General features: G+C 42.9%; 1 protein-coding gene across 1 annotated transcript; it reads left to right on the forward strand.

The window, feature by feature from the left end:
• The first annotated feature begins 65 nt into the window (after positions 1-65).
• SOWAHC (sosondowah ankyrin repeat domain family member C) lies at positions 66-4,740 on the forward strand. The gene has a single exon (XM_012737608.3). It carries the CDS (start codon positions 536-538, stop codon positions 2,114-2,116), a length of 1,581 nt encoding a protein of 526 aa, XP_012593062.2. The 5' UTR covers positions 66-535; the 3' UTR covers positions 2,117-4,740.
• Positions 4,741-14,174: the final 9,434 nt, after the last annotated feature.

Here is a 14,174-nt window from a genome sequence, read left to right on the forward strand (position 1 = left end):
AGGGGCGGGGCCGAGCCGGCGACCGCGGGGCGCGCCATTGGCCGCGCCAAGCAGCTCGTGCGCGGAGCGAGCCCCTCCCGGGAGTGCCCCTCGACGTGCAAGAGGACGGAGAGTCAGAGCGGGAAACGAGGACTGTGGAAGAGCTGGGACTTGAGAAGAAGACGCGAGGATTCACTCCGAGAGCCCTCAGCCGGTTGCCTGCGGCCAGTTGGAGCAGTGATTGTGTGCCCCCCGGCGGCTACCGGAAGTGGGCGGGGCCGCCGCCGGCGGGCGGGAACGAGGAGAGCAGCTTTTCGTGAGGACCGGAAGTGGGCGGGGCCGGAGCGGAGCGGCGGGGGCGGGGCCGGCGGGGGCGTGCCCGCGCGGGCGCTGCCCCACAGAGGCGGTGGCTGGGTGCTCCGGCCGCAGACGCCGCCGAGGCGGGGAACCCGCAGAGCCGGTCGGACCCTGTTGCCGTCGGGAGCCGGGTTCTCGGAGCACGCCGCGATGGTGCCGGGCTGAGCCGCCCGCCAGCGGAGGAGCAGCGGGGTCCGGGATGGAGGGGCCGGCGGAGCTGGGCCCCGAGGCGGTGCTGCGCTTCCTCGCGGAGCGCGGGGGCCGGGCCCTGCACGCCGAGCTGGTGCAGCACTTCAGGGGCGCCCTGGGCGGCGAGCCCGAGCAGCGCGCCAGCGCCCGCGCCCGCTTCAAGGAGCTGGTCAACGCCGTGGCCACGGTGCGCACCGACCCCGCCGACGGCTCCAAGTACGTGCACCTCAAGAAGCGGTTCTGCGCGGGGCCTCCGCCGCCCGAGGCCGCGCCCCCCGGGCTCCCGCCCCGCATCGAGGTGACCGCCGAGCCGGAGCCCCCCACCGCGCCGGAGGCCCCCGACGGCCCGCCCGCGCCCGAGGAAGACCGCAGTCCGGCCCCCGAGGCAGCGGCTCCCGAGGCGCCCCCCGGGCCGGGCGATGGGGAGCCCCCGGCCGCCGCGCTGGGCTCGTCCCTCGGCGGCGGGGCCCGCAGGAAGAACTCGCGGCGCAGCGTGCCGCCCCTGCCCCGGCCGCCGGCCGCGGGGCCCGGCGAGGACCCGGAGCCCTCGCCCCACAGCGGCGAGGAGGCGGACGGGGGCTGCTCCCCGGGGGCGGCGGGCGCGCCGCGGTCCGCCCGCCAGAACTTCCGGGACCTGGTGATGGGCAGCTCCCCGCAGCTGAAGAGGGGCCTGTGTCCGGGCAGCGGCAGCCCCGGGAGCTCCTCCGCGGGGGGACGCAGCCGCGGCGGGGGCGACTCGGACAGCGCCTCGGTAGCGTCTTCGTCCGCGGAGGAAGAGAGCACTGGCGGGGGCTCGGTGACGCTGGACCCTCTGGAGCACGCCTGGATGCTCTCGGCCTCCGACGGCAAGTGGGACAGCCTGGAAGGGTTGCTCACCTGCGAGCCGGGCCTGCTGGCCAAGCGGGACTTCATCACCGGCTTCACCTGCCTGCACTGGGCCGCCAAGCACGGGAGGCAGGAGCTTCTGGCCATGCTGGTGAACTTCGCCAACAGACACCAGTTGCCAGTGAACATCAACGCCAGGACGAGCGGGGGCTACACCGCCCTGCACCTGGCAGCCATGCACGGGCACGTGGAGGTGGTGAAGCTGCTGGTGGGCGCCTACGACGCCGATGTGGACGTCAGGGACTACAGTGGGAAAAAGGCCTCCCAGTACCTGAGTCAGAGCATCGCGGAGGAGATAAAGAACCTGGTGGGAGCCCTGGACGAGGAGGACAGCGAAAGCGCTGCTGGCAGCGGGGGTGGGCGCTGGAGGCTTTCAAAAGTGCTCCCTTCGCATCTCATCACCTACAAACTCTCGCATGTCCTGGAGGATGGGGGCGACCACCATCACCATCACCATCACCACTTGGCCGAGGGATGGGCTGGAGGCAAAGCAAAGGATCCAAGTCGCAAAGTCTCCAGCAGCTCTAGTGGTCGTATAAAACCCAGACTCAACAAAATCCGCTTCCGAACCCAGATCATCCACACCACACCCTCTTTCAGGGACCCAGACCAGCCACTGGAGGAAGGGGAGGAGGAGGAGGAACGGTCTCTTAAAGGTCACGCATCCTCCTTCAAATTGAGACCAAAGTCCAATGTATTTGGGTAAAAATATTTTCTTTTAGAAAATGCTAAGGTTTATTTGTTTTCAGAAACAGAATAATAGGTGTGGGTAAGGAAATGAGACCAGAAATGACAGAGACTAAATTGTGCATTCTCGCTTGAGGGGTTGGAATGGATGGGAAGGAGTTCTTTTCAGGTGAAAGTGGATTTTTTTTTAAGTGATTCATATTACCTTGATCTATATCTCTCTTTCCCACTTCACCTCTGTCCTTGAGTCCTGTTTCTGAAGACTGAAATGTATCTAAATTGGGGCGGGGGGACAGATTTGGTGACTGTGGGTTCCTTTGCTTTAACTATTACTGGATGCCATGCAAAGTAAGGAATGTTGCACTTTTATGTATCAGTTTTTATAAGTGGTTACTCTTACAAGAGCAACAAAAAATGCACATTGTAATGAAACTGGTAGTATTTATAAGTTGAAATTCTACATGCTGCCCTTTTTTTTAATAATTGCATTTGCTTTTTAAGGTACTACTGAAGGTTAGAGTTGAAATGCAAAAATACTAATTAGAGAATAATGTGAATAAAATGAGAATCCTGTTGGTATCCTATTTGTATTGTAAGTAGCAGTTCAGTTTTTTAAAAACCAATTTCAGTTTTAATAATAGAACTAAAGAAATGGGCAACATGCACTTTTCAGTAAATCTATAGTATGGTTTCCACTTAATTATCTCTAATACTGCTGTTAAGTTACACCAGTGTTAAGGTACATTATTAATTACTACACAAGTTTTTATTTAAAATAAAACACTGTTAGCCTATGGTACATTGAAATAAAATATCGTCTTGTTCTGATTCTCACTGACTTATATTGCTATTCTAAAACTCTAAATTTGCTAGAGTTTTTTATTCTGGGGATGACCTAACCATTGGTTCTGTTTGGCATAACCTTATTTAATGGTGCTTAGAACTAAATTATAGAAACTGTTTCTGGTTTAGATAATTAGCAAAAGTTGGCTTAAATATTAGTGAGCCCATGCTTCTGTGAAATAATTATTAAACCAACTTAATGATTCTCAATGTAAGATACAGTTTTAATTTTACTAATACATTCATAGTCTGTTTTGCAAATGCTTAAAATGCTAAATCTTTTCAATTTGCCAACATTTCCTTGAATCTATTAGATACCTATGGTGTAGTTACTGAAAAGCTGTGTAGTAAATCTACTCAGCTAAAAATGGCACTTTATGAAAGGGAAAAGAGAAGAGATGGGACTATTTCTATATATAAATGCTGCTGGCTATTGAATTCCTTTGTATACTTTTCATAAAATACTATTCATTAAAATTAAGGACTTGTTTTAAGTATGGTTCTTAATTACATTTCATTCATTTATGTTAGAGTAAATGGCTTTATAATTACTTTAAAATCTAACTCATAAACATATTAAATGTTTGTAACAAGATTAGAAACAACTTTTGTGGGAGACTAATTTGAACAATTCCTTCTTCCTTAGATTTTTGGGTCTCATAATTGCTGAACCCTAAGTACTGACAGCCTATAGGGTGACAGAGTGAGGGAACATCTTCTGAAGGGTGAATGAACCCATGTATGAATTGCACAGAGCTGCAGCATTTAGAGCTCTTAGATCTTTAATTTTCCAAGTCATAGAAATTTGTCACAAGTTTGTCACACCTCTCTCTACTTGGCAAAGGAATTTGTTTAAAGATTGATGAAAAATATTCACATAAAATATATATAAACTATTATCCATTTGTGTGCCTTTTGTTTTAGGATTATGGAAATGGACAATGTACATTTGAAAAGCACTTTTATCCATACATATGGGTGAAAAACCAATCTAATTTTGTGTAAAAGAGAGATTCTTTGAAAGTGAGAATCGGTCATTTGTTCTGAAGCTATACATGTTACCTTTAGTGCAGAATAAGCTATAACTTCCCATTGAGGAATTATAATTTTCATAGACATAGAAAGCCGAAGTAACTTTAAAAACTAGACACTTCAGAACCATCAAAAGGTACTATTGAATCACAGCCAGTATTAATCACTTAAATGTATATGTTAATAACTAATTGCACAAAATCTATAATTTGCTAGATCTTTAGAGATTGAGTCATACATCATTTACCTTGCTTTTCACACTAAAGGCTTTAACTTTTCGGCTAAGATATTAAATTTTTGAAAATCATTCTTGAGAGGAATTCTAGCATTCCTTGTCATGTGCAGTAAATGTAGCATTTTCAGCTACTTAATTCTACATTCCTCTTATTTTTCAAATAAATTATAGAAAGCAAATGTTTTGTGTAACTAATATTCATAGAGTTCTGCCTACCATTAATAGAAATATATATGTAAAATACTTCAGTGTTTATTGATAGGAGATTATATGGTTAAAAAACCCAAGTATGTCAGTGTGTTTCCTGTAGGTACACTTGAAGCTAGTGTTTGTCACAAGGCTCTTTACTTTCGTGGTATATAAAATGCAGCTAGTTTATATAACTTGAAAATCTGGTACTATTTTATTCATGCCTAAAATCTTGGAGTCTAGGCTGCATTGTCTCATTTGTTAAACAAGTGAAAGTTTGGGAGTTTGAGAATGTAAAGTCTTTGTAAAATTCGTTTTGTCAAAATAAAAGGTTCACTATAGAATTTTTCTCTAAATTGTCTAAATTTCTGTAGTCCTTCAGACTTTTTACATGTAAATGTTTTACAGTTCACAAAATGCTGTTTGACCCTTTTCCTTTCTCCTTAATTTACAGTTACGGAAATGAAGGCTGGGGGCTGTTTAGGCTCATGCAGTTAGTAGGATCTTAAAAGTCAGTCTTTAACACAACATTTGTCTTTTCTGCACTTTGAATAGCAAATATTTTAGCAAAACTGCTGTAGTTTGGCACCAGTGATGGAGGAGTCAGCTTAGAAGATAGTACCTCCACCACTGCCTTTCAAGTATAGGAGTCATGCATTCACCATCCTTAAACCTTACACACTATCCTTAAACCCTACACAGACCCAACCTCAAAGCAAGTGTGGAAGTGCCTTTTTCCATTTTCTTCAACCTCCATCAAGCATTGGGCAGTAATGAACTCATTTCTTTATCAGAGATGCCTGTGATCTACATTTTTAACAAAATCCAACTCTATCATTAACAGATGACAAAGGGATGTGGAATCCTTGGTGTAATTGTCTATGCTATTTCTCTCTCTCAGGGAGATCCCACTATGATTGCTACTGGGGCTTTTGCTGTTTTATGACAACCCATAAAATAGTTTTTAGTATAACTGAAGGATAAGACAAGTAGTTTGTTTTTCTAGAATGACTTTTTTCCTTAGAAGTACATGTCTTAAAAGGATTCATTAAGCAGTTTAAAGATATTGTTGAAATTTTTCTTAGTGAAAAATTAATTTTCCTAAGTAAATAGCATTATTTGGACTTTCTTGTACAGTTAATCCCCAAATTAAATACTCTGAGGATTTGCTGCAAACCACTGTTCCTTCGATGATGAGTCAAATCTTCATACGTCACTTACTGGTCTGGAACAGGACTCTACTTGAACATCTTTCTCAAGATAGAACAGTTGGGTTCATATCAATACCAGTTTTTTTCCCCTGAAGAACAGCACTTTCATGTCACCATACTTTTTTCTCCTTAACCTTCTCTTTAAATGTCAGTTTCATCTCAGGAAGTGGATTTCCCATTCTGTTAATAAATTGCCTGGGGCCAGGCGCGGTGGCTCACACCTGTAATCCTAGCTCTCTGGGATGCCGAAGGTGGGTGGATTGCTGGAGGTCAGGAGTTTAAAACCAACCTGAGAAAGAGCGAGACCCTGTCTCTACTATAAGTAGAAAGAAATTAATTGGCCAACTAATACATATAGAAAAAATTAGCCAGGCATGGTGGTGCATGGCTGTAGTCCCAGCTACTCAGGAGGCTGAGGCAGGAGGATTGCTTGAGCCCAAGAGTTTAAGGTTGCTGTGAGCTAGGCTGACGCCATGGCACTCACTCTAGCCTGGGCAACAAAGCAAGACTCTGTCTCAAAAAAATGAATAAATAAATAAATAAATTGGGTTTTTTTTCACATTCATGTATTGTTGTGGAATGTGTGACAAATGCCCCACCCTTACACAGTGCCTGGCATGCTGAAGGTATGCAATAAGTGGGTCTTTTTTTTTTTTTTTTTTTTTGAGATAAGAGTCTCGCTTTGTTGCCTAGGCTAGAGTGAGTGCCATGGCGTCAGCCTAGCTCACAGCAACCTCAATCTCCTGGCTCAAGCAATCCTTCTGCCTCAGCCTCCCAAGTAGCTGGGACTACAGGCATGCGCCACCATGCCCGGCTAATTTTTATATATATATATATTAGTTGGCCAATTAATTTCTTTCTATTTATAGTAGAGACGGGGTCTCGCTCTCGTTCAGGCTGGTTTCGAACTCCTGACCTCGAGCAATCCGCCCGCCTCAGCCTCCCAGAGAGCTAGGATTACAGGCGTGAGCCACCACGCCCGGCCCAATAAGTGGGTCTTTTAATGGAAAGCATTAAATATTTCATAGTGTTGCATAATATAGATAATTCAACAGTATGCATTCATGCTAAGTGAATGAAGGTAAGTATTTTTCATACAACATGACGTAAATGCCAACCAACCACTTCATCTGCAGCTCAGCCAAAAGAACAGCAATGTATTCCAGTCCCAGAGGTAAAACTGGCTTTATTAGAATTTTACATTGAGAGCAACTTAAGAGATTTCCAAAGTAAGTTTGATTATAACTAAGTTTTTACCTTACAAGCTGACTCAAGCACATGACTCCTAGTTGAATCTACTCTAACTAGACTTAAATATCCAAACCCCAAAGGACAAATAAATAGGGAAATGAATTTTATAATAATCATTTTAAACATGCCATGGATTGCCTTATGAGGTGCAACATTCAGCCTTTGGAAGTAATGGGTCAAGAGGTTACTTGAAAAGTTAAAGTAGATCATTTTAGAAGCACACCTATTATGATTCTGTCTCAAGAAACAGTTCTAAGCCATACCCTTACTGACCAAAGCTTTAGCAAAAAGTGCCCTGACTTAGAATGAAGTTAACTAAGCACTTCACCAGTGAGATTAAGTAGGATCATGTAAGTTTTTTTTTAACCCAATTTTATGCCATTCTGATCAAAGAACCTGGGAGCCCCCATTAGAATACTCTTCTGGGTCTCTAAGAAACTTTCGACTTAATAGTCTAGAAATATAATTAAGCATCCTCAAGACTTGTCCAGAAGTTTTCAATATTGACATACGAAAGCTTTGAGTTTTTGTTCAAGAGGCAATTACTTAGTTGCAGTCAGCAGTTCAGTACTATGGCCACGTGCTGAGTCTGCACCAAGGAGATTCTAAATCTGGTTAAGGATTTTCTTTGGCTGTATGAAAATGGCTAATGCTTTCAGGCAGCTTACTGTGTGTGCCAGGTGAGGTTTTAAGCACTTTATAAAAAGTAAGCTGTTTAATTCTCACAACACCCATCTCCTATCTATTGATGGAGAATTGAGGTGCAGAGATCCAGGTGACTGCTACTTGCCCAAGTTCACATAGCTAGTTCTTAGTGGAGTCTGTCATGGGGCTCAGGCAGTTTGGCTCTAAGGTTTGTGGAAAGCACTAGACTACCCGACTTCTCTGGGAATGTCAGTCACCTGGCCTGATGCTTACAGGGCTACTACCTAGTGATGTACAAGTAATGTAGAAAATTCATACAACTGTGTAAGAGGCCAAACTAAAAACCACAAATAAGCACTAATGATTTTCACAGATAATAACTTCAACATACTAATATTATTGCTGCACAGCAATAGGATTAGAACTAGATTTTTAGGTTTGGAGGTTTTTTTAAGTCTCACCTCGAATCAGATTAATTTGGATCAGGAAATACTTCCTTAGCTCAGAATAGTGGAGTTGCTAAAATGTTTGGGATATAGTTATATTTATTTTTCCTGTTTTTTTTTAGTCTCACCTCCACTCTCCCCAGCCTCTACTTATTATACTTCCTCTGAGCACTGAAGCATTAATGGATAGGTTCAGGCTCACGTCCACATAATCAAGATTAAAGGCCAATGTGGAAGAAAACCAGAAACACATCATCGATTTTCTCCACTATAAATTTATAAATTTACATCCGCTAAATTTGAATTTGATAGTTCATTTTAGAGTAGGCAAGAGCTCACCTTTGCTCTATTACAAAGGGTGCTATTTTATGTTTCTAGGGAAAAAAATCTTTAACAATATTAACTCATTGTTTGCAACGTGTTCTTAAAAATGGGTCACTTGCTACTCCATTGAGGCCCAGTTAACTATGCATGTACTTCAAATAAATAAAAATATCTCACTTTAATTAACTATTTCTATATTAAAAATGTAATATATGCTAATGGATTTAAAAAATTACATTACAGAAGGATATAGGGTGAAAAGTAAAAATTACCTGCTTCTTCACCGATTTACTTTCCCTAGCAAACCACAGTTTCCTTCCATACTTTTGGGTTGATACTAATTCACACTGACCTCTTGATTTAAAATAACTTATTTATTTTTACTGGATTATCTCTAACGTAGATATAGGTGGGGAGCTAGTATTTAGCTTCACATCTAAAGGACACTTAACAGGCCGGGTGCGGTGGCTCACGCCTGTAATCCCAGCACTCTGGGAGGCCGAGGTGGGCGGATTGCTGGAGGTCAGGAGTTCAAAACCAGCCTGAGCAAGAGCGAGACCTCGTCTCTACTATAAATAGAAAGAAATTAATTGGCCAACTAATATATATAGAAAAAATTAGCCGGGTATGGTGGCACATGCCTGTAGTCCCAGCTACTCGAGAGGCTGAGGCAGGAGGATCCCTTGAGCCCAGGAGTTTGAGGTTGCTGTGAGCTAGGCTGACGCCATGGCAAGACTCTGTCTCAAAAAAAAAAAAAAAAAAAAAAAAAAAGAAAGAAAGAAAAGAAATAAAGGACACGTAACTATGAGGCTTCAGAGATGAGGGGACCATAGGCTACAGTTCGGGTTACCTGGGAGGCTCCGCTCAGGTCTGGGGTCCATCTCGAGGTGTACTGGCTGTTCTCAAAGCCAGATTTCCTCACGAACGTCTGCCCCTGCCAGCCCATGCCTTGACCCACCAAGAACCCCTCTGACATCCGCCCACAGGCGTTTGGACCTGGGTGTCCTCACTGGGGCCTCCGGCTCACTGCAGGCTCCTAGCCCAGAACACAGCGCCCTGTCCAGCTCTGGCCCTTTTCCCCAATTGTGTGCTGCGGGCTGGAGCTAATTTCCCGTAGATGCCCTCTTCCCTGACCCCACCCGCTGGTTCTCTGGGACCCTGCACGGCCTGCTGAGGTGTTCTTGCAATGTCCTGTTGAGAGTAGGTGTCAGCAGTCCCGCAAGCCTGGGTTTGCACTCAGGACCTGCTTACAGGCTAATGGAATGAAGGACTCTTTTTGTCTTCCCACCGTCTGTACTCTGCTCCACAACTTTTGGATCTCTAAGAGGGGACATATTTGGAGCTTCTTTTAACCAAAGCCCAGGGTGGCCCTGGCGGGTGGCTTTCAGCAAGCCACTCCTGTTTCCCTGTGGTCCGATGACATGCATCTAAAAGCTATCCCACCCTGATGATCTTTCCCAACGTCTGACCTCCAAGGCCAACACGCACGTGCATTAAGTTGTCCACCCAAGGGGCACTGCCCGGGAATCCCTTCCAGGAAAGTTAATGTTTGAATTCATGACCAACCACTAGAAAACCACGCTTCCTTTATTGAAAAGCTGGACACCACGTTGGAAGCCAAAATCAATCTCCTGTAGGAACTTCCAAAACAAAGTTGGAAAATTTGGCATGTGGGGAAGAGAAAAGAAGAGAGAGAGAGGACACAGGAGAGCCCGAGGACACTGGATAGCCAAGGTGTGCTCATGAGAATTCTGGGCAAAATTGCAAAGGCTGGGGCTGGACAGAAGTCATCTTCGTGCCAATTTAATTCTACAAGAACTTGGTGGCTGCCTTCTGTGTGCTGTACGGCTGGAGAAGTAGCTGTGTCTGCTGCAGACTCAGTGCTTTGCACAGCAGTTGCTTAGTGAGTGTTCAAAAGAGGCTTGGGAACGTTAAATGGTGACCTGTGGCTAAGACAAAAATAAACTCCATGGTTCAGCCCATCTTACAAAGTTCTTTCAAGGTGACCTCCACTCAGGGGCTGCTCCAGGCAGGGCTAGTAGGAGACAAGCATATGAGAGCAGGTAGGAGCCATCTGTGAGCATGCTTTGGAAGCCAGACTGCAAGGTTTATTCATAAAGAGGCTCTGGGGAGCTTTTTGAGCAGGAGGATAACATGATGCATGCTATATTTTAAGAAAATTCATCTGGCAGAATCAATTGCTTTTACTATCCTGAGGGACATTCTGGACCATGACACATGCTTTCAGCTGACCTTGCCCATCTCCCAAACAGGGTTTCACTCTTAGACAGTTCCTTCAGGCTTCCATTTGATGCCATCTGTGAGTTGTCTGGGAAATGTTATTTGAGGTCTGCTCCTCCCTTTCTTTCTTCGTGGGGAAATAATGAGTACAGTCTGGAAGTGTGAGAATCTTATGCTGATAGCTGCAGATTCTGTCAGTGTGTGTGTCTCCTTCCACACATCTCTCACTGTCTCTGGTTTATACACAGAAACTCTATTAATTCAGATTTGGGCAACACTGAAATTAAACTCTTAGCTAACTACGAACAGATATTTTGGTAAGCAAATGAGCAGAATGAAGGAGTATTTTCAGGGAAAACTTGCTAGGAAAGGGCTTTATTTTTGAGGACTTTAAACCACAAACACATGCCTTTTGTTGAAATGTCAGCAGAGGCTAACATTCAGGTAGCATTCTGAAGAGAGAATTTCTGAATTGAGTGGGAAGGTGGAACAGGATAAGCTTTCGTGTCATTTTAAATAGTAAATTCTGTGATTTAGATGCCTACTCTCGTGCCCCAGAAACCTAGCTGCCAGTCACTCCTAGTGTTCATTAATGGTGAGGCCTTTGTAGAAGCAAAACTTTGTCAGCCTACTTTGAGTTTACCTCATAGAAATGAATTGCACTTGTAACATCTTATAATTCAGATTTTTCATCAATTCACATTGATTTGACCCCCATCAATGCTGATTATAGAATATCAAAATATTTAATTGACTCATGCAAAACATAGATTCTTTGTTTTCTCCTTGAAAGTGATCACTATTTCTTGATCACTGGAAAATTCATCTGCCAATTATGTGCAATCTAAACTTAGGCAAGGTATTTATGAGTTTTAGTAATTCATCTATAAATTGGAGGTGATATATCTGGCCTATCACATAGTTGTTTTGAGATTCAAATGATGTATCATGTGGATGATTAAAAATACTATAAATTTAATGGCTTAGACCATTTTCTGTTACTATAACAGATTACCTGAGGCTGCATGATTTATAAAGGAAAGAGCTTTATTATGGTTCTGGAGGCTAGAAAGTCCTAGATCAGTCAGCTGCATCTGGTCAGCTCCTGGGGAGAGCCTTGTGCTGCTTCATAGAATGGCAGAAAAGCAGAAGGGCAAGTGAGCATGTGTGAAAAGGAACACGCACTAGGGCCTGGGCTTGCTTTATAACAACCTGATTCCGAGAGAACTAACCTAGTATCTGGAGAATGACATTCATCCATTCATGATGATGGAGCCCCCCTGACGCAAACACCTTCCACTAGGCCCCATCTCCCAAAACTGCCGCATTGAGGAATTACGTTTCCAACATTTGACAAACACAAACAATAGCAAGTACTAAACATGCTACTCATGAAATTAAAGAGGTCCAGGGTCAGAGTTCCTTTTCCCTTTGCTCTCACCAAATTGTGTTATTTCCTGTTCTAAAATGATTATGAACTCAGAGCTGTCCTTGTCTAAAATTAAAAGCATCCATATTTCAAAAAGAAATTGATAAATCCAAAATTAGAACAGAGATTATAATATGCCTTTCAGAAATGGATAGATCATGCATTCCAAATAGTAGAAAGGATGTATACATGGAATACAAGGTCAGCTTGGTATACATGGAAAACTAAATAAACTACTTAATCAATATATTAAATAAACCCTGCACCTGACAAATTGTGAATATCTATCTTTTCTATTATGCACAAACAATTTTATATACAATTGACCATTTTTATTTATTTATTTATTTATTTTTATTTTAGCACATTATGGGGGTACAAATGTTAAGATTACATATATTGCCCCCCTCCCCCCTCGAGTCAGAGCTTCAAGTCTGATCATCCCCCAAACATTGCACATAGGTCACAAAAGAAGTCTCAGCAAATTTCAAAGAATCAATATCAACATAAACAATTTCACTTACTATAGTGCAATTAAATTAGACCAACAATAATAGTTTTATAAAAAGTAATTTCCATGGAACCCTAACATTGTGTTCCTAAAAAGGATTAAAAAAAGATTACATGAGAAGTGATAACACAGTTGGCCTAGAAATGAATCCCATTGAAAGTACTATTTTCAAGATTTTTATGATGCATCTAAAGTGGTATTTGAGCCAAATTTATAGCCTTAGAGAAATTCATTCTTAAAAAAGACCAAAAATAACTAAGTTAATCACTCAACTCAAACTAGAAATAAAAAACACAGTAAACGTAAAAGATAGTGGCAAGAAATAATACAAAAACAATGCAGCAACTTTACACTAACAATTTTAAAACTAATTATTAAATAGATAATGTTTTAGAAAAATGACTTAAAGAGAAATAGAAAACCCTTAAGTGGCAAATAATCCTTAAAGAAGTTGAATTTTTATTAAAAGTTACCCTTTCTCCCCAACACTGTATCCTCTCAAAACAAAGCACCCCACAGATGCTTCCTATCATATACTGTCTTAGAGAAAATAAAAAGAAACATTTTATGAGTCTAATGTACTATCAAAATCAAACTGGTAGAGTACAAAAAGGTATGGATAAATCTCACTTATTAACATTGATATAAAAATCTTTAATAATAACATATCAAATTTAGCAAATTCTAGTGAGTTCTTCCCCCCTAGCAATGGAAAGCTAGTTCAAAATCTGAAAATCTGTTGAATTCAATGTATCACATTCAGGTATGAAGAAAAACTATATAGTCATCTAAACAATTTTAAAGTCTGATAATACCAAGAGTTGCTGAAGCTATGGAGCAGATGGAACTCTCATATGCAGTAAGCGTGCAAATCAGTGCCACTGTGGAGAGTAATTTGGAAAAGTAACTTGGAAACAAAGTTGAAGACACACACACCTTTTATCTCAACAATTCTAATTCTTACTACATATACTGCTCAAAGGTAGTCTTGGGACCAAGAACATCACCTTATTAGAAGTACAGAATCAGGCCGGGCGTGGTGGCTCACTCCTGTAATCCTAGCATTATGGGAGGCTAAGGTGGGGGGATTGCTCGAGGTCAGGAGTTCAAAACCAGCCTGAGCAAGAGTGAGACTCCCGTCTCTACTAAAAATAGAAAGAAATTAACCAACTAAACCAACTAAATTAAACCAACTAAAAATATATATACAAAAAATTAGTTGGGAATGGTGGTGCAAGCCTGTAGTTCCAGCTACTCGGGAGGCTGAGGCAGTTGGATCGCTTGAGCCCAGGAGTTTGAGGTTGCTGTGAGCTAGGCTGATGCCACAGCACTCACTCTAGCCTGGGCGACAAAGTGAGATTCTGTCTCAAAAAAAAAAAAAAAAAAGTGCAGAATCTCAGGTCCCCACCCAGACCTACTGAATCAGAATCTACATTTTAACCAGCTCTGAGGAATTCTTGAGCCCTGGCCTCGAGATCTCAAGCACGTGTGTACATGTGTTTGTTGCAGCGTTGTTTCTCGTAACAACAGAAAAGGGAACAACCCACATTTCCAACAGAAGAACAGATTAATAAATCATGATACTATCACACAATGACATGCTACAAAGCAGTTAAAAATAAGTGAAATAGAGATATATATGCTGCATGGATTACATTCAAAATCATAATGTGGGGGTAAAAAGCAAATTGCGGACTGAAGTGTAGAGTATGATACACTT

Source organism: Microcebus murinus, chromosome 3, assembly GCF_040939455.1.
Source record: "Microcebus murinus isolate Inina chromosome 3, M.murinus_Inina_mat1.0, whole genome shotgun sequence".
Lineage (NCBI taxonomy): Eukaryota > Metazoa > Chordata > Mammalia > Primates > Cheirogaleidae > Microcebus > Microcebus murinus.